This window comes from Vicugna pacos, chromosome 1 (genome assembly GCF_048564905.1).
Source record: "Vicugna pacos chromosome 1, VicPac4, whole genome shotgun sequence".
NCBI classification, from domain to species: domain Eukaryota; kingdom Metazoa; phylum Chordata; class Mammalia; order Artiodactyla; family Camelidae; genus Vicugna; species Vicugna pacos.
In genome coordinates this window covers 65,837,506-65,858,356 of record NC_132987.1, presented here as the reverse complement: position 1 = coordinate 65,858,356, position 20,851 = coordinate 65,837,506, and the positions used below count along the sequence as shown (strand labels likewise).

Here is a 20,851-nt window from a genome sequence, read left to right as displayed (position 1 = left end):
TACAGGACATGAGCATCCTGGGACTTTCAATAGCCAGAGAGACCCTGCAGAGGTTCCACCTAAGTCCTTCAGGACATAGTCACTGCCAAAAAGGACAGAGAGGGAAGCGGCTCTCACCTGCAAAGGCCACGATGGGGTGTTCCCTTGGGGAGCACAGTTGCTGCTCACCGCTGGGTTCACTGGTGACGTCCTGGGAGCTGGCGAGGTGCACCAGCAGCAGTGTGAGGCTGGGTGGGAGCAAGGTGACAGCCAGGGGCCCGGGGAACACCATGGTGGGCCCCTCCGCGGTCCTGGCTCCCGGAGGCCGGCTGGGGGAAGACCTGAAATGCAAACACTCACTCTCACCATGTACTCCCTCAGCGATACCCACCTCTCCTGATTTCCTCCATGGCTGGCAGTAGGCCCACGGGATTTGTTTGTTTGTTTGTTTGTTTTAATAAATTTGTATTTTATTTATGATATTTAAGGGTTTTCTCCAGGAATGTGAAGTTATAGATCATATCTTGAAAGCTAATTTCCCTTGTAATGTATTCTGGACAAAGCTGACAAATTATAGTGCTTTTTCTATTATGATCCCAAATGGTTTAAAATTCATTTTAATGATAAAGGTGGGATCTTAGGGATCTTAATAAATGGAGTTAGGACAAGTGGGTAGCCATTTGTAAAAAGATAAATTTAGATCTATAACTCACACCAACTAGGAAAAATTCCACTGGATGAAAGATTTAAATGTTGAGGATAAAACCGTAAAAGTACTAGAAGAAAATATGGGCAGAATTCTTTATAACTGTGGAGTGGAGAACCATGACTCAAAATCCAGAAGCTATTAAAGAAAAGATCGACATATTTAACCACATAAACCCCACAAACTTCTGCATGCTCCCTCCCCCACCCCAAAACAAATCAAGCAAAACCAAAAGGTAAATGACAAACAGGGGAAAAGATTTGCAGTTCAGGTCAGAGACAAGGGGCTAATATTCCTAATACATAAAGAAACCCTGAGAATCAAGAGGAAAAAGACCAACCTTCTGGTAGAAAAATGGCAAAGAATATAAATACAAACAGGGCTTAAAAATATGAATGATGCTATTCTCACTCACAATAAGAGCAATGCAGATTAAACCTTGGGCTGAGATAGTACTGATCATCTAACAGTTTAGTACAAATCCAAGTGGGATGACACAGTCTTGGGGAGGCTGCGGGAAAAGGGGCATGCTCATTGACTGCTGGTGGGTGTGAGAATGGCACAACCTCGTGGAGAGGGATCTGCAAAATCTGGCAAAGCAATAAAGGCATTTACCCTTTGGTCTAATTTCTGGGAGTCTAAATCAGTGCCCCTCGAAGTGTGGTTCCCTGTACCAGTATCGACCCACAAGCTGTGACCACTCTGTGGGAAGATAAATGAAGAATTTGGAGAGTGTTTTAAAAAAAACTTTATAGTAATTTGACAGTCATTTTTACATCTATTGAATCTAATAACAAAATCTGTGGGCTTGTATATTGCTTAGGTTTTTTTCCCCCAAATTCACTTCTCAAGGAGTTCACTTTTATTGAGTTTTACGTAAGCATCCACTCATGACAGATTGTAAATTGAAAAGTAAAACCTGCTCCTTCACCACAATTAGTTAAGAAACAAAAACAGGATGCAAGGACACCTGCACACGTGCAAAGTGACTTACGCACAAGATCATTCCTGTGGCATTTCTGAGATAGCAAGAGACAGGGAACAACCAAATCTCCAGTCCCTGGAGACTGCTTCAATAAGCCATGCGTATGGTTGCAATGGAATATGCTGCAGCTCCAGACAAGAATGGGCGTTTTATCTGGATGTTTGCTAAGGGGAAATTTCCAGGTATATTAAGTGAAAAAAGCAAGGTGCAGAACAGTGTAATAGCGTGCTACCTTTCGTGTAAAAAAGAGGGTAGAAATTGCTTGTATTCGCATTATTATACAGTGTAAAAATAAGCCAAAACTAATTTTTTTTAATTTTACTGAAGTGTAGTTGGTTTACAATGTGTTAATTTCTGGTGTACAGCATAGTGATTCAGTTACACACACACACACATATATATATATTCCTTTTCATATTCTTTTTCATTATAGGCTATTACATAGTATTGAATATGGTTCCCTGTGCTATACAGTAGGACCTTGTTGATTATCTATTTTATATACAGTAGTTAGTATCTGCAAATCCCAAACTCCCAGTTTATCCCTCAACTCCTCCCTTTTCCCAAGGTAAACATAAGTTTATTTTCTATGTCTGTGAGTCTGTTTCTGTTTTGTAAATAAGTTCATTTGTGTAACTTTTTTAAGATTCCACATTTAAGTGATATTATATGGTATTTTTCTTTCTCTTTCTGGCTTACTTCACTTAGTATGACAATCTCCAGGTCCATCCATGTTGCTACAAATGGCTTTATTTTATTCTTTTTTTAGGTTGAGTAGTACTCCATTATATATATTTATAGACTCACAACTTCTTTATCCAGTTCTCTGTTGATGGACATTTAGGTCGTTTCCATAGCTTGGCTATTGTAAATAGTGCTGCTATGAACACTGGGGTACATGTATCTTTTCAAATTAGAGTTCCCTCCAGATACATGCCCAGGAGTGGGATTGCTGGCTCATATGTAAGTCTATTTTTAGTTTCTGAAGGATGCTCCATGCTGTTTTCCATAATGATTGCACCAAACTACATTCCCACCAACAATGTAGGAGGATTCCCTTTTCTCCACACCATCTCTAGCATTTGTTGTTTGTGGACTTTTTAATGATGGCCATTCTGACTGGTGTTAGGTGATACCTCATTGTAGTTTTGATTTGCATTTCTCTGATAATCAGTGATACTGAGCATTTTTCATGTGCCTATTGGCCATTAGTATGTCTTCACTGGAGAAATGTTTATTTCTTTTCTTGATTGGGTTGTTTGTTTTTTTGTTATTGAGTTGTATGAGCTATTCTGGAGATTAAGCCCTTGTCAGTCAAATTGTTTGCAAATATTTTCTCTCAGTCCATAGGTTGTCTTTTCGTTTTGTTTATAGTTTCCTTTGCTTTGCAAAAGCTTATAAGTTTAATTAGGTTCCATTTCAAAACTAATTTTTTTTAAGAAAGGTTACCTAAAAGTAGCAAAATGGTGATCCAGGCTTCTCAATGTATACCCTTTCATATTATTTTCGTTTTTGAATATTATGTTTAATAAAATCTATTCAATAAAACTTTCAAAATCTTTTAAAAATTAGTTTTGGAGCAGCCCAACCGTTCCTCTGGAGCCTGACTCAGACCCTCTGTGAGTCAGTTCCCACCTCTCTCCTTCCCTGGTCCATCCAATGTGTCACCACGTCCTGCTGACCCCACACCCCTCACTGAGTGACCTCCATGGTGTCACTTTCATCATCTGTGAAATGAAAGGTTGAACTAGAGCAGAGACTCCCCGACGAGGTGGGAGCAAATCAGAACCCCTCCCACTCGGGTGGAGTCCTGGGCCAGCAGGTGAGTGATCCCAAAGGTGATTCTGACAAGCTTCCCCTGGGACTAGAGGCCCTGGGGTTCCTTCACAGTCTAAGACCCTTTTTGGTCCTAATGCCTCCTCTCTCTTCCCTCCCTACTGCCCTATCTTACTCCAGGTCCAGGGAAACTACAGCAGGATGATTTTCTTCCTGCCTAAGTTTCCACACTTGTGTGTGAAAAAGGGTAACACCTATCATGGTATTGCTGCAGGGCTTCCAGGAGATACCCATCTGTATGCCTCACAGAGCCCCTTCTCCCTCACCCTGCCCCATCCTTCAGCCCATGGGCCGTTAGTCCCTAGAGCATCTGTTTAATCCCTTCATCATCGGGTTCAATTCTCTGCTCCTCCCCCAGGAGAGCCTGGCCATCCCTCTGAGCAGAGATCCTCTGGGAGGGAGGTATGGCTGAAAATTAACCCTGGGGAGATTTTTCATACAGTCGCTCACAGGAACTCATTCCTCAGTGCTAAGCTGGGTTCTTCCTGCTGCAAGGGACTTGGCACTGCCATCCTGTCCGGGTGCCCATCACCTTCTTTCCTTCACACTGATTACTGGTCTCAAGGGAGTGAGAAATCAAAGGGCAGGGCCAACCCTCTGGAGCCAGTCAACCTGAGTTCAAACCCCAGCCTTCTCCTTACCAGCTGTGCCACTCTGGGAAAAACAGTTACCCTCTCTCTGCCTTAGTTTCCCCAAATTAGGAGTGAGAATAACAATATCAACTCCCTCAGCAGTTGTCAAAGTTAAGGGAGTTATAGCTAGCCGTTATCAGCAGGTTCCGCATCCAACCAACCACAGAGCAAAAATATTTGGGATAAAACGAAAGTTCCAAAAAGCAAAATTTGAATTTGCCATGCCCCCAGCAACTATTTACATAGCATTTACATTGTACTTACAACCATTTACATATCATTTACATTGTATTATGTATTATAATTAATCCAGAGATGATTTAAATTGTACAGAGGATGTACTTAGATTACATACAAATACCACACCATTTTATACAAGGTACTTGAGCATCTGAGGATTTTGGTATGAGGAGGGGTCCTGGAACCAATCCCCCCCGAATACCAAGGGATGACTGTACTACCTTTGAAAGGCCTAGAACCATGCTGGCTGACAGTGAGCATCAGAGTGAGAGCTATCCTGGTGCCCTGGAGGAAGACAGCAGGGAGGACTGGGGAAACTCCTAGTGGCCTTTGACGCTTGTGCTGGAGGCCTTCTATTTGTTCCTCCACTCTCTCTGTTCTTCCCTGGTCTGTGCCTGGACTGCATCAGGGGTCCTTCCCTCTGGCCAATGGGGGCCACTGGCAGAAGATGGGGAGAAGGATGGAGGGAGGGGGGAAGGAGGCAGCAAAATGAGTGGCTGCATTCTTCCACTGAAGGCCGGAGCTCTGGTCCTGCAGCTTCTCTGCCTCCAGGTTTCAACAGTCGCTCCCTCCCTCCCTCCCTCCTTCCTCCCTCCTTCCTCCCTCAGGCTGAGGGGTGCAGGCCCACGTTATCAGCCCCAGGGTACCAGACACTGAGCCTTCCCATATGGTTCCCAAACCCTTCCCACACCTTTGTAAACAGCTCCTTCATTAAACTGCCCTCACATTTCCCAATTTGAGTGAGCCATCTGTTTCCTGGGGATCCTGACTGATATTAACACCTAATGGGTGATGTTCAACATGTATGCAAATATCATCATTTTAGACCTTAGCTGGGCTTTTCCTGTCAGCCCCTCATCTAAAGTGGTACGACAACTACCCTCCCCCCATTATTCCCAACTCCTTCCCAGGCCTCCCTGCCACCCCCTAGAGTCCCCGGGCCTGGCCCTCCCTGCATGACCAGATCCGGCTCCTGGGCCTGAATTAGGAACACATCCTGGGCCCCTTCCCCTTCCCCAGGCCCCAGGCCTTAAAGTACCTAATTTCAGCAACAGAAGTTTCTATCATATTCTGGTTTTTATGTAAATATGTCCTCCAAGTCCCTCTGGAATCAGTAATTGCTAGACTAACGTCACTCTGTCCGCCTGGGCCCCAGCACAGTCTCAGGAGAAGGGAGGGGCATGCGGCCCAGGATGGAGGGGGGGACCTGGATTTCGGATCATCTCTACTGCGGTGAGGCGGGGAGGAGAGGATGAGAGAGCCCGAGCAGCCGACTGACATGCACAGGGCAAGTCACCCAGACACAGGCAGACCGAACACTGATGAGGGAGGAGGCAGGCAGGGCCTTTGTTCAGGTGAGCATTTCGGCACTGACGTCAGGAACCCCACGGGGGCTGTGCCTAGCCTGTTTGGCCATCGCCTTCAACACCTCCTCTGCCCTTGGCCAGGAAGACAGTAGACCCTCAGGGGGGTGCAGGGGAGGGATAGAAGGAGCAAGGCAGTGAGGAACGGGGCTGGAACGTGGGGCGCAGATGGTCAGGGCTCCATGAGTCTGGGCCTGCTGGCGTCAGCAGAGCAGGGGGTGCCACGGTGAGGAAAGAAGAGTGGTAGATCCCCGCATCTCTGAGAGGGCTGCAGGGGCTCTGAACTCTTCTAGATACTTGGGGTAGGGGCTGACTTCCCATCTCCCAGGAATTCCCATCCTTGGAAATGATTTCCCCTCCATCCACACGTCAAAGGGCCTTACAGGTGCCTTTTCCCCACCCCACCACAGCTGCTGCCCCAAGGGAAGTCAAGCGGACACAACAGACCAACTGGATGCTCTTCCAAGCCACTTGGCTGTACACTGCTCACCCCCACCCCTCATCGGGTCAGGTCAGTCTTTGTAGAGGAATCTGGGAGCAGAAGCAATCTGAAGACAGAGACTAGTGACAGGAGAGAGCAGAGACTCTCTGGCAGCCTTCCAGTTTCCAGTTCTAGCCCTTTCCTGAGGTCTGACTACGTTCTGCTTCCATGAGCCACCCTCGCCCAGATCCTTGTAATCAGAGTCCCTGCTTTTGCTCAAGCCCTTTGGCATTGTGTCAGACCACGAGTCACCTCCGCAGTGCTGCCTCCTCGGTGTCCATTCTCACCTTCCTGCTTCCCATGGGAGCCAGTGCCTCAGTGAGGGTGCGGTGGGGGCAGGTGCCCTGCTCAGGGGCCCATCCCGGCCTTCCAGATCCAGTGCCCAGTGAGATGCACCAGGAAGTCACGTGGGACCTGCGGGGAACTGGCCGAGAGGGCTCCCTTCCCGCCTGGCCTGCAGATAGGACAGCCTCGCAGCTCTGGGGCACCTCTAGCCACGTGGTAAGGATCATGGTGCAGAAAGACAGATGGAACCTGGGCTGCTGACAGAATCAGCCCTGGTCTGCCTACCTCTAGGCATCTTTCCCATGTTTGACCATCACACGTCTGTGCTGTTCCTTGTCTGTAAAATGCAGAGAATAGTAACACCTCCCTCACAGAGTTGCTGGGAAGATTAAATGCATTATTTTGTCTAACAGGCTGAGATCAGTACCTGCCACAAAGTAGGCGTCAGGTAAGGGTTGGCTATTATTATTATTATTGTTATTGAATAATCCACTCCTAATGTGTTGAAGCCCTTGTTTTTCAGGTATTGTTAGCTAAGCACCATTCCTATTCCACACAGTTTGGTTTCTCATTCTTACAACCAAATACGCCTAAGACAAGCAGGAATTTCTATTTCTAATATATTTGTTTGGCCTGACATTAAAGTAATCCCCGAATTTCTCCCCCGGCAGTGCATAGCAGAGCCCACCCCACCTTCCTGAGTGCTGTCGAGGGCTGTGGAACCTCCTGAGCTTGCAAGGCTGCCAGACCTGGGTGCAAATCTTAGTTCTGTAAAATACGGCTAACACGTCCTTGCCTTAGAAAGGAAGCTTGTAATGCTCTGAGAACTAAGTCTGGCACAGAGTAGGCCCTTTATGAAATCCATCTATGTACATGTATTCATCTGCACAGAACACTCAACTAGTTACCTAAGTGTCTTCCCAGTTTCGTTCATTCATTTGTTTATATACTACTTCGCTGAGCACTTGCTGCATTCCTACTATGTGCAGGTTGCTATGTAGATAAAGGAAGTGAGGGAGGTAGAACACCCTCCAGGACATAAGTATGGTCCCTGCGTTCAAGGAGCTTACAGTTCACTGGAGTGGAGACATTCTCCCAAGGAACAAGCTATCACAAGGCAGAGACAGCCACCCAGGACCTGGGGTCTGGATGGTGGGGGGTGCACAGAAAGCCTGTGTTTTGCCCTGTCTCCAAGCTGCTGGTCACTGGCACTGTGGTGGGTGCTCTGGGAGGGAGCGCCGTGCCAGCTGACTTGCTATTTGGGGAAGCCCTCAGTGACAAGGAAAGCATTTTCCCAAAGCATTGGCCAGAGCTTCTATTGCCTTCTCTCCCACTGCTGCCCCAATTCCCTGTGGTCCGTGATATGGGGGTCACTCTAATGGTGCCTGGAAGCGTGTGCATGCGCGTGTGTGTGTGCATGCGTGCGTGTGTGTGAGACAGAACACACGCCCATGCAAGCCCCTCCCATCCCTGAGGACCCCTCGTCTTCTGTGGGACTTCTCCAGGGCTCATTTTCCCAGCTCAGTCAGTGGGTGGAGGATTAGCCGCAACTGTGGGAGGGGATGAAACTGCTGGCTGAGAGGGAAGGAGAGCGAAGGAAGGGCAGAGGGCCAGGCCCGGGGCTGCTGGAAGGCCCACAGTCCTAGAGGGACCTTTGCTCCACTCTGGGGTGAAGGAAGAGGGAGACAGGGGTGAAGTGTGTGTCTGTGTGTGTGTGTGTGAGCTGAACCCCCCCGGAGCCCACACTGGCCTCCTAGCACATTCCCTGCACAGCCATGCCCCACCTGCTTGCCAGAGCCCACCGCCCAGACCTGCCTTTGGCAGGAGAAGCTGCAAGTCTGCACTGAGGACCATTCTATTCAGTAGGCGTACGAACAAAAGGGTCTCAGCTCTCCTGCAGGTTTCAGTCTCATAAAGGAGATGGAAGCATGAGAAGATGAGCAGGAAGCACGTCACAAGGCAGCTGAAGAGAGGTGCCCTTGGAGAGGGAAGGGAGAGGGTGCCAGTGGGATGCAGGTCTAAAAAACCTCATGTGGAAGGTAGAACTCAAACAAGGCCTTGAGGAAAGAAGAGGAACTTAAAAAGCCATCAGGGTGAAGAGCTTTCCAGACTGATGGAACGGCAATGGCATAGACCCAGCCCTGGTCCATCCTCACATAACCCAGTGAGGCTGGAGAAATGGGCAGCAGGAGATGAGTCTTGAAAAGAAGACTGAGGCCAAATCATGGTGAGACTTTAGCATGAATCTGAAGCATCAGGAGGTTTTCTTCTGCTGAAGAGGAGGGCGTGTTGATGGTTTGGAGCAGTGGAAGGATGTGGCTGGATCTGTGCTTTGGGAAGTTAGGTGGCAGCAGGCTGCGGGAGGGATGGGTTAGAGCGGACCACCTGACTGCAGGACAACTCTCAGACTTGGAATTGGGTGCCTTCTCCTCCAAGAGAACCCAGCCCACACCTGGTGCACGGCTGGATCTTAGCCCCCACTAGCACCTTATGGAGAACACACCAGCCCAACTGCAAGGGGTGGCCCGGATAGAAGCCGGGAGGGGCTGGAAGACCAGCGAGGAGGTGGGTGGGTCACAGAGCTGAACCAAGGCAGCCCTGCAGACCGCAGAGAGGTTGTCTCCAGAGCAGCCAGGGATCTCTTTTCTCTTGATTGAGAAAAAAAAAAGGTGTAATCAGAAAGAACAAGACAACCAATGACCCTGAAAGATGAGGGCTGGCTTGAATAAACATGGCTGCTGCCTTTGAGAACGTGCAGGGCACTGTGCTAAACTCTTTCCCTGCAGGACCTCAGTTTGGCAAGAAAGCTGAGAGGTGCCCAGGGATCACCATTCTCAGCTGACGCGAGGAAACAGGTTAGCGAGGCCAAGGAGTGTGCCCGAGCTTCCAGCACCACCTGATAACAGAGCGGGGATTTGAACCCGGGACTGTCTGCTGCAGAAACCCTGCTCTGGGCCTCTCCAAACACCGCCCTCCCTCGAGGAGAACTGGCCCCCGGCCCTTCTGGCACCTGCCGAGCCCTGGCTCCATGCACTCTCCGAGCAGCCTTCGGAGTTTCGTTTGGTTTCCTGAGTTGGCTTCCCAACCAGAGAGAGCGCTTTCTGGCTATAAAGTATTAAGCTGACTTCCTGCTGCAAATCAGTCTCCTGTAAGTGGCTCTCCTGAGTGGCTCTGGAGAAAGAAATTCCAGAGGTTGGACGGTCAGGGCAGAGTCCAGAGCCCCACACCCAGGGCACTGACAGTTACCTGGCAGGCTTGGGGCCCAGCCTTGGCTGGACAGCCAGGGGCCAGGGTGGGTGGGAGACAGTGAGATGCTCCTTTCTGTCCCCACCTCAGCTCAGCCCTTGAGCCCTTGGGGATCCTCGGGGAAAGGGGCTCCGCTGGTCCTCCTTCCCCAACCCCTCCCTCCCTGCCTTTATTCGAGTCTCCACTTGGCTGCCTGCCTGGGAAAGGAGGAGAAAAAGAGAAGGAAAAGAAAAGAAGAGGAAATGGGGGAACCAAGAGCAGGAAAGAATGCAATGTGCCTGCTGTCTGTTGGGATGGGAAGGTGGGGGGGGGGCGCACCCGTCACTCCCCCACCCCCACCCAGGGACAGGAATGCCATCTTCCCACCCACCCATCACTCACCACTTGGGGGGCAAAGCTTAGCCAAGCTCAGCACAAAGATAAAATTGAGATGCAGATTCCTTCCCATTGCTCTGAATAGAGCAGATTGGATACGGATTTCCCTCTTTTCTTCCCATTTAGACCATCTGGGAGACTGGGGCCCTGAGAGAAGATTGGGACCAGGTGGGGGAGGGGCAGAGGCTCGGAAAGACTGTCCAGCACTTTTCATCTCCAGAACCTGAGGGTAAGGGTATGAGATGCCACCGCCACCCCTACCCCCTTTCCCAGGGGCAAGTTCCTTCCCTGCCTCTGCACACTGTTCTCCAGGCTGGGCCAGGCTGGGTTGGAGTCACCTCACCTCTGTCTATTTTTTGCAAACTCCAAGTCATGATTTGTCCCATCAGGGTTTGGCGTCTTTCCTACAGTCGCATCTACATCCCCCTAACTGCAAGTAAATTCATAGGGAAGATGGAAGGAAACACAGAAAGTTTAATAGGAAGGGCTCTTAAAGATCATTTGGTTCAACCCTGTGTTTTACAGATGAGGAAAGTGAAGCTTGGGAAGAGTATCTAGCTCAAGACTGGGCAGGGAGCTGGTGGGAAAACAACAAAGACCATGTTAGTACGTGTCAGGCAGTGTTCTATGCTCTTTATATTATGCCATTTAATCCACACAATAACCCTATGAGGCAGGTACTATTATCATACCCATTTCATGGATAGGGAAACTGAGGCACAGGCAAGCTAAGTAACTTGCATAAGGTCAAACTGGTAGAAGCCAGATCCAAACCCAGGCAGTGGGGTTCCAGAGCCTGCCCCTTGCACAATCTCAGTGCACCACGTGGGAAAATGGAGTTATTTGACAGAGCCTTGTGAGTGGAGCCGAGGCCTGGCAGGCTTCGTGCTAGAGCTCAGGCTGCTCCAGGGATCAACTGCAGATGGGCAAACCTCTAAAGCACAGTCCACAACAATTCTGCATTTATAATCATGGAGTCTGGACTCGCTCCCATGAACAGAGTATATCAGCATAAGGTAAGCCCTGAAAGCAAGAATAGAAAGAGGTGTTTACATTACTTGACAAAATGAGCAAGTGTGAACCTTGTGAGGGCAACTTTGTAGGAGACAACGTGTGTGTCAAGGAGGATGGATCAGACGCAGGAGGAAAGGACCCAGCATTCAGGGAAACACCACGGATTAGAATCAGGACCCAGCGTCACGGTTGCAGCACAGCTTAAATGCAATAAGGTGAGTAGCATGCTTGGTTCAGACAAATATTCAGGAGTGGTAGTGGTCGTGGTTGTACTAAGGTGGTATGGCGATGAGGAGAGACTTTTTTTCTGTTTTCCAAACATTCTGTAATATTTCATTGTTTTTGCGAGGAAAAAGAAAACAAAGGAGACTTGCCTCCTTTAATTGCTGGAATTAAATGCTAAGGATGTTGCCAAACAAATCAAGCTTATCTATTCATTAGAGCAGCCTCCTTTTCCTCCTCCCCATGGGCAAGCTCTCTCCATGGAAATATTTTGCTATCAGATATTTAGTTGGTGTATAAAATGAAAATTGCATTTGAAAACATGCCTTCAGCTCAAAAACAGCCCATAAATCCAGCAAAAGGCACATCCACTTGCTCAACATAAACCTTTGTGGGGAGGGTCCATTTTTTTTAATTGAAGTATAGTTGATTTACAATGTCATGTTAATTTCTGGTGTACAGCACAGTGATTCAGTTGTACATATATATATTCTTTTCCATTATAGGTTATTAAAACTATTGAATATAATTCCCTGTGCTATACAGTAGGACCTTGCTTATCTATTATGTATCTAGAGGTTTATATCTGCTACTCCCAAACTCCTAATTTATCCCTCCCCCCACCCCGTTTCCCCTTTGGTAACCATAAATTTGTTTTCTATGTTGGTGAGTCTGTTTCTGTTTTGTAAATAAGTTCATTTGTATCCCTTTTTTAGATTTCACATGTAAGTGATATCATATGGTATTTGTCTTTCTCTGACTTACTTCACTTAGTATGATAATCTCTGGGTCCATCCATGTTGCTACAAATGGCATTATTTTATTCTTTTTTATGGCTGAGTAGTATTCCATTGTATAAATATACCACAGCTCCTTTATCCAGTCATCCTTCAATGGACATTTAGGTTGCATGTCTTGGTTATTGTAAATAGTGCTGCTAGGAACACTGGGGTGCATGTATCTTTTCAAATTACAGTTTCATTTCTCCTGGATATATGATCAGGAATGGGATTGCGGAGAGTTCTACTCCCTCACCTGAGCATCGTTCTCAGCACCTGGAGAGGCAGTTCTCCTATAAATCTAGAGAACTCCTAAAGAGAGGCATGCTGCTGATGGTTGACAACGGTGTGAATGTTCTTAATGCCACTGACCTGTACATTTAAAAGCAGTTAAAATGGGTTTGGTGGAAATGTAAAATGGTGCAGTTGCTATGTAAAACAGTATGGATGTTCTTCAAAAAATTAAAAGTAGAATTACCCTATGACCCAGCAATTCCACTTCGGGTACAGGCATACCTTACTGTATTGTACTTTGCAGTAATTTGTTTTGCACAAATTGAAGGTTTGTGGCTGCCCTGCATTGAGCCAGTCTATCGGTGCCATTTTCCAACAACATTCACTCACGTCATGTCTTTTTGTCACATTTTGGTAATTCTTGCAATACTTCAAACTTTTCATTATTATTATATTTGTTATGATGATCTATGATCGGTCATCTTGGATGTTACTATTGTCATTGTCTTGGCATTTTTTAGCAATAAAGTTATTTTAAATTAAGGTTGTACACTTTTTTAGACATACACTATTGCACACTTATCAGACTACAGTATAGTGTAAACGTAATTTTCAGATGCACTGGGAAACCAAAAAATTTGTATGACTTGCTTTATTGGAATATGCACTGTATTGTGTTGGGTCTGAAACTGAACCCGCAGTATCTCCAAGGTATGCTTGTTATATCCCAAAAAAACTGAAAGCAGGGACTTGAAAAGATACTTGTACACCCATGTTCATAGCAGCATTATGTGAAATAGCCAAAAGGGGGAAGCAACCTAAGTGTCCATCAAAAGATGAATGAACAAACAAAATGTGTTATTATCATACAATGAAATATCATTCAGCCTTCTAAAGGAAGGAACGTCTGACACATGCTACAACATGATGAACTTTGAAGAAATTAAGCTAAATGAAATAAGCCAGGCACAAAAGGACAAATATTGTATGATCCCACTTACATGAAGAAAGAGACAGAAAGTAGGGTGGTGGTTGCCAGGGACTGGGAAGAGGGGAGAACCGAAGGCTGTTGTTTACTGGGTACAGTTTCCATTTACAAGATGAAAAGAGTTCTGCAGATGGATGGTGGTGGTGGTTGCACAACATCGTGAATGTTCTGAATACTACTGAACTGTACAGAAAAAATAATTATGATGATAAATTTTATGGTTTGTGTACATACCCACAATTTTAAGAAAAAGAGCTCCTAAAATACAAAGGATTGAGGAGGACCAGAGGACCCCAGGGGGTTTGCTGCTGACCTCCCAGAGGATGGGGTCTGCTCCTGCTCACCCCACAGTGTGGCGCCCACCGCCAGACCCTCCCTCTCCTGCAGGGCATGCTTGCCCCTGATCAGTGAGTGAAGTGAGCCCCCTACTGTCCAGCCACACCTTGGCTACCTGGCCAGGGCATCAGGGAGCCCAGGGCCGAGGTGTGGGCAATGGGAGAAAGAGTTAGACACGGCCGCCCCTGAAGAGCTGAAACCACTCATTGGAGCGGGGCGGTGGTGGTGGGGGCCGGAAATGTTTAGTGAGTCCCTGAATACACTGTGAATGAGGCAAGGGCAGGTCTGAGGCAGGAGTTCCCATGAACTGTTTACTTGCCACTGTCTTCCTTCCCTGTTGCTGCTGTGACCTGATCACCTTCAAAGACACAGGTATTCTCTTAGAGTTCTGCACGTTAGAAGTCTGACATGGGTCTCACTGGGCTGAAATCAAGGCGTCGGCAGGGCTGCATGCCTTCCTGGAGGCTCCAGGGGAGGGTCCATTTCTTGGCTTTTTCCAGCTCCTAGAGGCCACCCACATTCCATCTTCAGAGCCAGCATCACTGTCTCTCTCTAACGCTTCTTTGGCAATTACGTGGCCCTCTATCACAGCTGGGAATGGTGCTCTGCTTTTAAGAACCCTTGTGATTACAATGGGCCTAACTGGATAGTCTGGGACAATCTCCCCATCTCGAGGACCTTCACTGAATCACTGCAAAGCCCTTTTACCGCAAAAGGGAACACATTTACAGGTTCCAGGGGTAAAGATGTGGATGTCTCGGGTGGACCATTATTCTGCCTGCCACACCCACCATATGGACTCGCACCCAGTCATCCACATGCAGCAACCACTTCTGGCATCCAGAGACTCTTCTGTGCATGCATTTCTAAAGAAAGAAGAGCAGCAGCAGGAAAAAGATCATCATCAAGTCATGGCCACATTCTTGGGGAGGAAAAAAGAGGCTACTGCTGAGGGGACGGTCAGGGAGCGCGATGTGGGAACCCGAGGGAGTGGGGAGAGAGGACCAGAGGTGGGAGACCACACGTACAGGGAAGGGGAGCAGTGTGCCCCATGGGAAAGAAGACGGTCACAAAATGCAAGGGGAGAATGTGGGAAAGACCTGACAGGTGAACTGCTCTTCAGACCCAGAAATTCATGAACACTGGCACCAAAGTTTTACCAAAGGGTGATTATTCTTCACTTCCCAAAAGGATTTTCCAAAGCATTCTTCAAGTAATGAGTTCCACTGTGTTCCTAAAATAGGATTTACACCCAATTTTTCAGTAACACATAAAGGGATGCTTGTAAATCTACGGAAATGAAGTGAGACCAGTAACATCTGCCGCCTTCTGTGCTAGTGGTGTCAGAGGGGGCGGGGAGGCACCACCAGTGGGGGGTGGGGGGTGCACTCAGACTCCAACCTCCAATTAATCCTCAGACAACCTTTCCTCATATGACACATGCACAACCCAAGGGTGGGGGGGGGGCGTGGAGGAAAGCAACAGGTCGGGCTCTGACTCCAATGTCCTGTTCCTTCTGCCTGTCCTTAGAGAGGAGAGATTTTTCAGAGCAGTAGAGTCATGCGTCTCTGTCAGCAGCAGAAGTGCCTCCCTCCTCGGTGCACACATACTGCTTATGTAGTGGGGCATTTCTGGGGTGATCCTGAAACTTTCAATTAGGGACAACAACTTGCATTCTGAAGTTATTAGAGGGAAGACTCCAAATGACCTGAAAAGGGAGAAACTGCCATGATGTAAATGGCTGATTTCCTGTGTCTTTGGGGAGCCAGTGAACACATGGTACCAGCGGGAGCAAGGGCTCAGGCCCCTTTCCCTCCCTTCCTTGGCCACAGAGCCTGCTGGAAATACTCCTTGGGCTTCAGAGTAGATAATATAGAAGACAGTGCCTTAAAAATCTTTGACTCTGTATCTACTTTTCTGTCATTACACATTACAAGGTCCAGGTTCCTTGCAACCTCTCACTTGGCCCTAACTCTCATTTCTGGTTCTTTCATCCAGATACATGGTTCTCCTCTTAGTCCCCTCTTCTCTCACTGACTGCTCTTGGCACCACTCCTTTGTCTCCAGGGTTTCCACTTCCACCCCAGCTCCATCAGCACCCCAGACCTCCAGCCCTTCTCGTCTGGACTCTGGACCACAAAGCCATCTCCATCTCAGTGACACCGAGACATTTCCACTGCAGCCTGCCCCAAATGAAATTGTCACCTTTCTCCCTTAACCTGTTCCTCCCACATCCCCCATTTCTGTCAATGGAACCCCAGTGATCCTGTCTCACTAGATTCCCAGATTCCCCTCTCCCTCATCTCCCACATCCAACCCATTGTCTAGTCCTCAGAGCTGGCAGGCAACCCATGAGCTAAGTGCACAGGGATGGGGCGGGGCGGTGGGAGGACGCATCCCCATCTGGACAAGACGGCTCTGTGACTCAGCTCTCTGCTCCAGATTGTTGCCTTCCCAGGACTAGGGGCCTAGATCCATCCATTTTTAAAGAAAGTCTTTGCTTCTGGATTTATATGAAATTCCCTTACTTTTAAGTGCAAGCAATTATTTGCATTTTTGGAAATCCCTATGCATGCCAAACAAAATATGTCTGTGACCTCAGGGTTTCAGCCTCTCCCCCACTATTCCTTCTCTCCTTTCCCAATGCCAACATGCCAAATGCCCACGCCCCCTCCTGGCCAAGGGAACCACGTCCTCAGGATCTCCCTAGGCCATTTTCTCCATCTTCCCTCTGCTGGTCTCAAGCCCCACTGAACCAATGTTGGGCTTTTCAGCTTTAGAGTCAGGCCCTCCAAAGGTGGGGAGAATGGTGAGGGTGAGGGAGACAGAGAAGAGAAGGCTGATGCCACTCGGAGTGACAGGGCCATTAATTAACAAAGGCAAACATCTGCTGTTTAATTAACACCTTTCCTTCTCTTTCATCCTCTCTCCTGGTTTCCCTTCCCAGAGGGGCTCCCTCATGGGTGACACTGAAGCAGAAACCAGGAGGGCAGATGTGGGAAATGGGATGGGAGGTCCTGGCTGGAGGAGGCAGAGCAGAGGAGTGGGGAGTGATGGTCTCCGTGTACGGAAGGGGAAGAGGACAGGCTGGGTCAAGCAGGTTTGTGTTTCAGCAGGAAGCACTCCAATTGGTCCAGAAGTTCCTTGAGCAGGAGCTGGGAGCAGGAGCGCAGTGCCTAGGATCGTACACGGAAGTCTGCAGCTGTGGCAATGTTGCTGGTTGCCTCCCTGATGCCCGTTGTAAAGTGTGGCTATGTTCCTAGTCCCAGGTGAGGTGCTTTCTAACCTCTCCTGCAGCTAGGGGTGGCCATGTGCATAGCTCCGGCCAAAAAGAACTAAGCAGTAAGCTACAGATTCTGGGAAAGGGTTGCATTCTTTACAAGAGAATAGACTCAGCTGACACCACTCCTTCCATCCTGCCATGCAGAAAAATGTGATGTCTTGAGCTATAGCAGCCATTTTGATACAATGAAACAGGCCAGGAGGATAACAGATTCTCCTGATGCTGTTGAGCCAGTGGGCAAAGACCAGCAGCTGCTGCCACTTCCAAACCTCTTGTTAAATGATTAAATAAGTCCTGATGTCTAAAGTTATTGTAAGCAGCATTGTCTGTTTCTTGCAGCCAAAAGCATTCCTAAGTGATACACTCTTCTCTAAAACCTCTTCTCTCCAGGGAGATAATGAACTGACCAAGTTTAACTAGAGGTGAGTGAAGTCAAGAGCAGACAGAGCATTTGCCAGACTGGATTGCCCAGGACCTGAGATTAGAGCCTGGACAGTTGACAGCAGTGTGAGCCATGTCTACATTAAATCATGAGCTCCAAGGGGAACATTCTCATCACTGCCTCCCCAGAGCCAAGCACAGAGCCTGCCGTGGAGTGGGAGCTCAGCTGTATGTGATTGTGAATGAATACATGAATGGATGGATGTGCCACTTCCTGGCACAGGTGTCCCAGTGACAACCAGCTGGCAGGAAGGGACTGTCTAGCAGCTAGCTTGTATCTAGCTGATTCAAGACTCACCCTTCTCCAAAGCCCAGCTTAGAACCCTTCTCCCCTTCAGAAGCCCCCATATCCAGTTCCTATGATGCCCACCTACCCTCCTATTTGGCATTCAATCAAACCTCCCCATTTGTTACATATCTGGCTCCTTGGGTAGACTAAAAACCCCTTAGGCAGATGCCACAATCCTTTTAAAGCCCCCACAAACTACTGGTGTCTTGAACACAGAAGATAGTTGATATTTTTATTTGAGGTTGTTACTTTGGAGGGGTGCTAAGAGATGGAAGATTTAAAGAGTTTCTCAGAAAAGAGCTCCCTTAAAAGGAATAGTCCCCAGATATCTGTAGTACACCTGAAATTTAACCATTAGAAATGGACTACTTTGACTAGCTGAGTTAGTTACCTTAAAGTAAAATCCTTAATCACTCTCAGCAACAGTTTGTATAATGGGACTAAAATCTATTTCCTAGTGCCCTTGTGTGAATCCAATAAACATGAAAGTTCATTTTAAGAATGTTTATTAAAATAAGCATTTAAATGTGATTAGTCAAGGAAGAATTATTCCAGCAATCATTGACTTTGGAGCGCAAGCTTGGAGACTTAGGATGGAGGAGAATCTTAGACTCCCCCCTTCCCAGCCACCCCCAAAACGACCTCTATGTGGTCTTCATAAGTATGTGAGGAACTTCTTGAGTTTAATGAATGTGCTGTTTCATGGGAGAGAGAGGAGAGGACAAACGTGGGGGTGGAACAGCTCTGTAGCCAGTGCTGTTGGCACCCTGCCAGATCCTTATTTCTGGGTCAGCATATTCATCCCCCATCTCCCAGCAACCTTCTGCAGAGGCCAGCTCTTAGCCTAGGGCGGTCCCCTCACGCAGACTAGTAAGCAACACTGACATGCCGAGTATAAAAGTCCAGCCCCCATCTCGGTGTAACAACTTCTGTGGTGCGGTTCTTATCCCAGGACTCACAGTGGGACCAGGCGGGCTTCCCTGATAGCGCCTCTCCACCTGGCTCTGTCCTCCGTCCTGCTTCCCCAGCACACTCCCTGTCAGCCACGTGCACAGAATCCCAGGCTGGGGATGCTTCCAGGGGACCTGCCCTAAGACAAGCCCTTAGGAGGCCTTCGCAGAGTGGGGATGACAAGGTGGTAGGGGAAGAAGTGAGCTGGAGTCAGGACCAAACTGCACACTTCTTGTTTGGCCCCGGGGTTCTGCCCCCTCACTCCCTATGCAAGACAAAGTGTGGGCCAGGCCAGCCCTCCACCACTTCCAGGGTGGCAGCCTTGACCTTCAGCCCCATGCTCTCCTGTTCTCCAAGGCAGTGTGTGAATCTTCTCCAAGGCTCCACACATTTTTCCTGGAAAGTTGCAAAGCCAGAAATGAATTGGTCTCCCTGTCACCAGATAATGTTTAGGCTCATAGACTCACAGGATTAGTGTGAAAAGGGCCTTGGGAGACAGTGCAACTTCCCTTCACACTTTAATCTGGATTATAGGTCTGCATCTGTGCTCTCCCCTCGCGTTATAATCGTGATAATTGTGGTCGGCTTTATTCTGCGCTAAACCATTTACACAGCTGGACGGAATCAGAAACGCATGGATGCTAATCCCCCTCCCCAGGCCCTTTTCTCAGGGCTGGTCTCCCCAGAAGCAATGAACCTGAGTCAGAAGGGACAGTGGTCCTGGGGGTGACTTGCCATGGGGTGGGGTGCAGGTTGAAAGGGCCCAGGTGCTATGCCTTTTAGCTGGGAGGGTGGGAGGGCAGCTGTTTGCAACCCAAGCCCCCACACCAACACAACTAGAAATTTCAGTTTTTTGTAAGAGAGGGCAGAGGGAATTCAAGTACATTTGGATCTTCTTGAGGTTCATAATGCCTTGTGAGACATCTGAGGTCATCCTGTCTATTCCCCCAGCTCCAGGTAAGACAGCTCCTCCCCGCTCCAGGGCAACTGGATTTGGGGATGGGAGAGGTTACTTAGTGACCACACCAGCATCTGGTACCCATCAGTGCTGGGGCATTCTTGAGTCTTTTTTGCACCAGAAGCCAATATTTATCAAGGACCCTAATAAATGCCAAAGGGGCTGACGAATTGGGGGAGGACAGTCTCTCTCTTTAGGGGAACCCATCCTTTGAGAAATTCATGGTCTTCTGCTCACTTCTTAATGCTTACATCTGAGTCCATTTTCCTCACCAATGACCCCAATTTGTCAAATCCCAGATACCAGGTGTTCTGGCGAAAATACATGGTTTCTGCTCTCTTATGATTGTATCTAAGCTTTATTGTGTTCTTTGTTCTATGACAGTGTGTTAACTGTTTTACATAGGTTATTTTATCCTCACCATATACCTATAAAATAGGCTATACTGCTTTTTGACAAGTGGGAAAACTGAGAGGTTGGGTTGCTCGCCCAGAGTCACACAGCCAATGGCTGAGCCAGAATCTGGCCTCAGGTCCATTCAATGCAGAAGCCCATGCTCTTAGCCAGCCTACTTCCCACCTCCCTCCAGGGCTGCTGGAGAGAGGTAGAGTCCCCCAGGCAGGGGCTTGGTGCTCTCTCCAGCTGCGGGGGTGCAGAGCAGGGAAGCTTCCTGGGCCTCCTCCTCAACTCTGTCCCCAAACCCGAGTCCAGGGCAGTACCTCTCCCCCAACCCAGAGGTTCCTCCCTACGTCCCATCCCACACTGGGTTCAGAATCCCTTTTCATCTCCTCTGGTCTGGAATGCCTGCTGCCATCAGGGCCACTGGTCATTATGTCCTGTTCCCACCTCTGCAACGAGTAGCTCCTGCTCTTCTCCTATCCTGCTCCACCCCCCAGACATCACAGCCCCTGGTCCTCCCAGCCTTCCTGGAGCCCACCTGTATTTATGCTTGTGGGATAAGCAGAGTCCCCCAGGCCCTGCTGAGCAGCTCACTGCTGCGGGACCTGCGTTCTTCCTCAAGAGCCGTCCCTCTCCAGTCACTGCTCAGCAGCTGAGCCAGCAGCGGGGGTGGCAGAGAGCAGCGAGGCAGATAATCCAAGGTAGCAGGGAATGTAAAAATCATCTCTGTTTGGCTGTGGAAGGTATTTTTGGACCTACAGTTGAATGTGGGTGTGTGCGATGTGCTGGGAACTCACAACACTTCAAACCAAATCCTGAAGCGAAACC

At 48.3% G+C, this 20,851-nt stretch overlaps 1 protein-coding gene across 1 annotated transcript in view; it reads right to left on the bottom strand.

Annotated features, from left to right (window-relative positions):
* SEMA5B (semaphorin 5B) overlaps positions 1–20,851 on the bottom strand; it is a 116,585-nt gene that overhangs the window by 39,372 nt on the left and 56,362 nt on the right. Inside the window, exon 2 of the mRNA XM_031680480.2 lies at positions 118–320. Within this exon, the coding sequence (XP_031536340.1) occupies positions 118–271 (154 nt within the window). The 5' untranslated portion in view covers positions 272–320. The remainder of the gene's footprint in view (positions 1–117; positions 321–20,851) is intronic.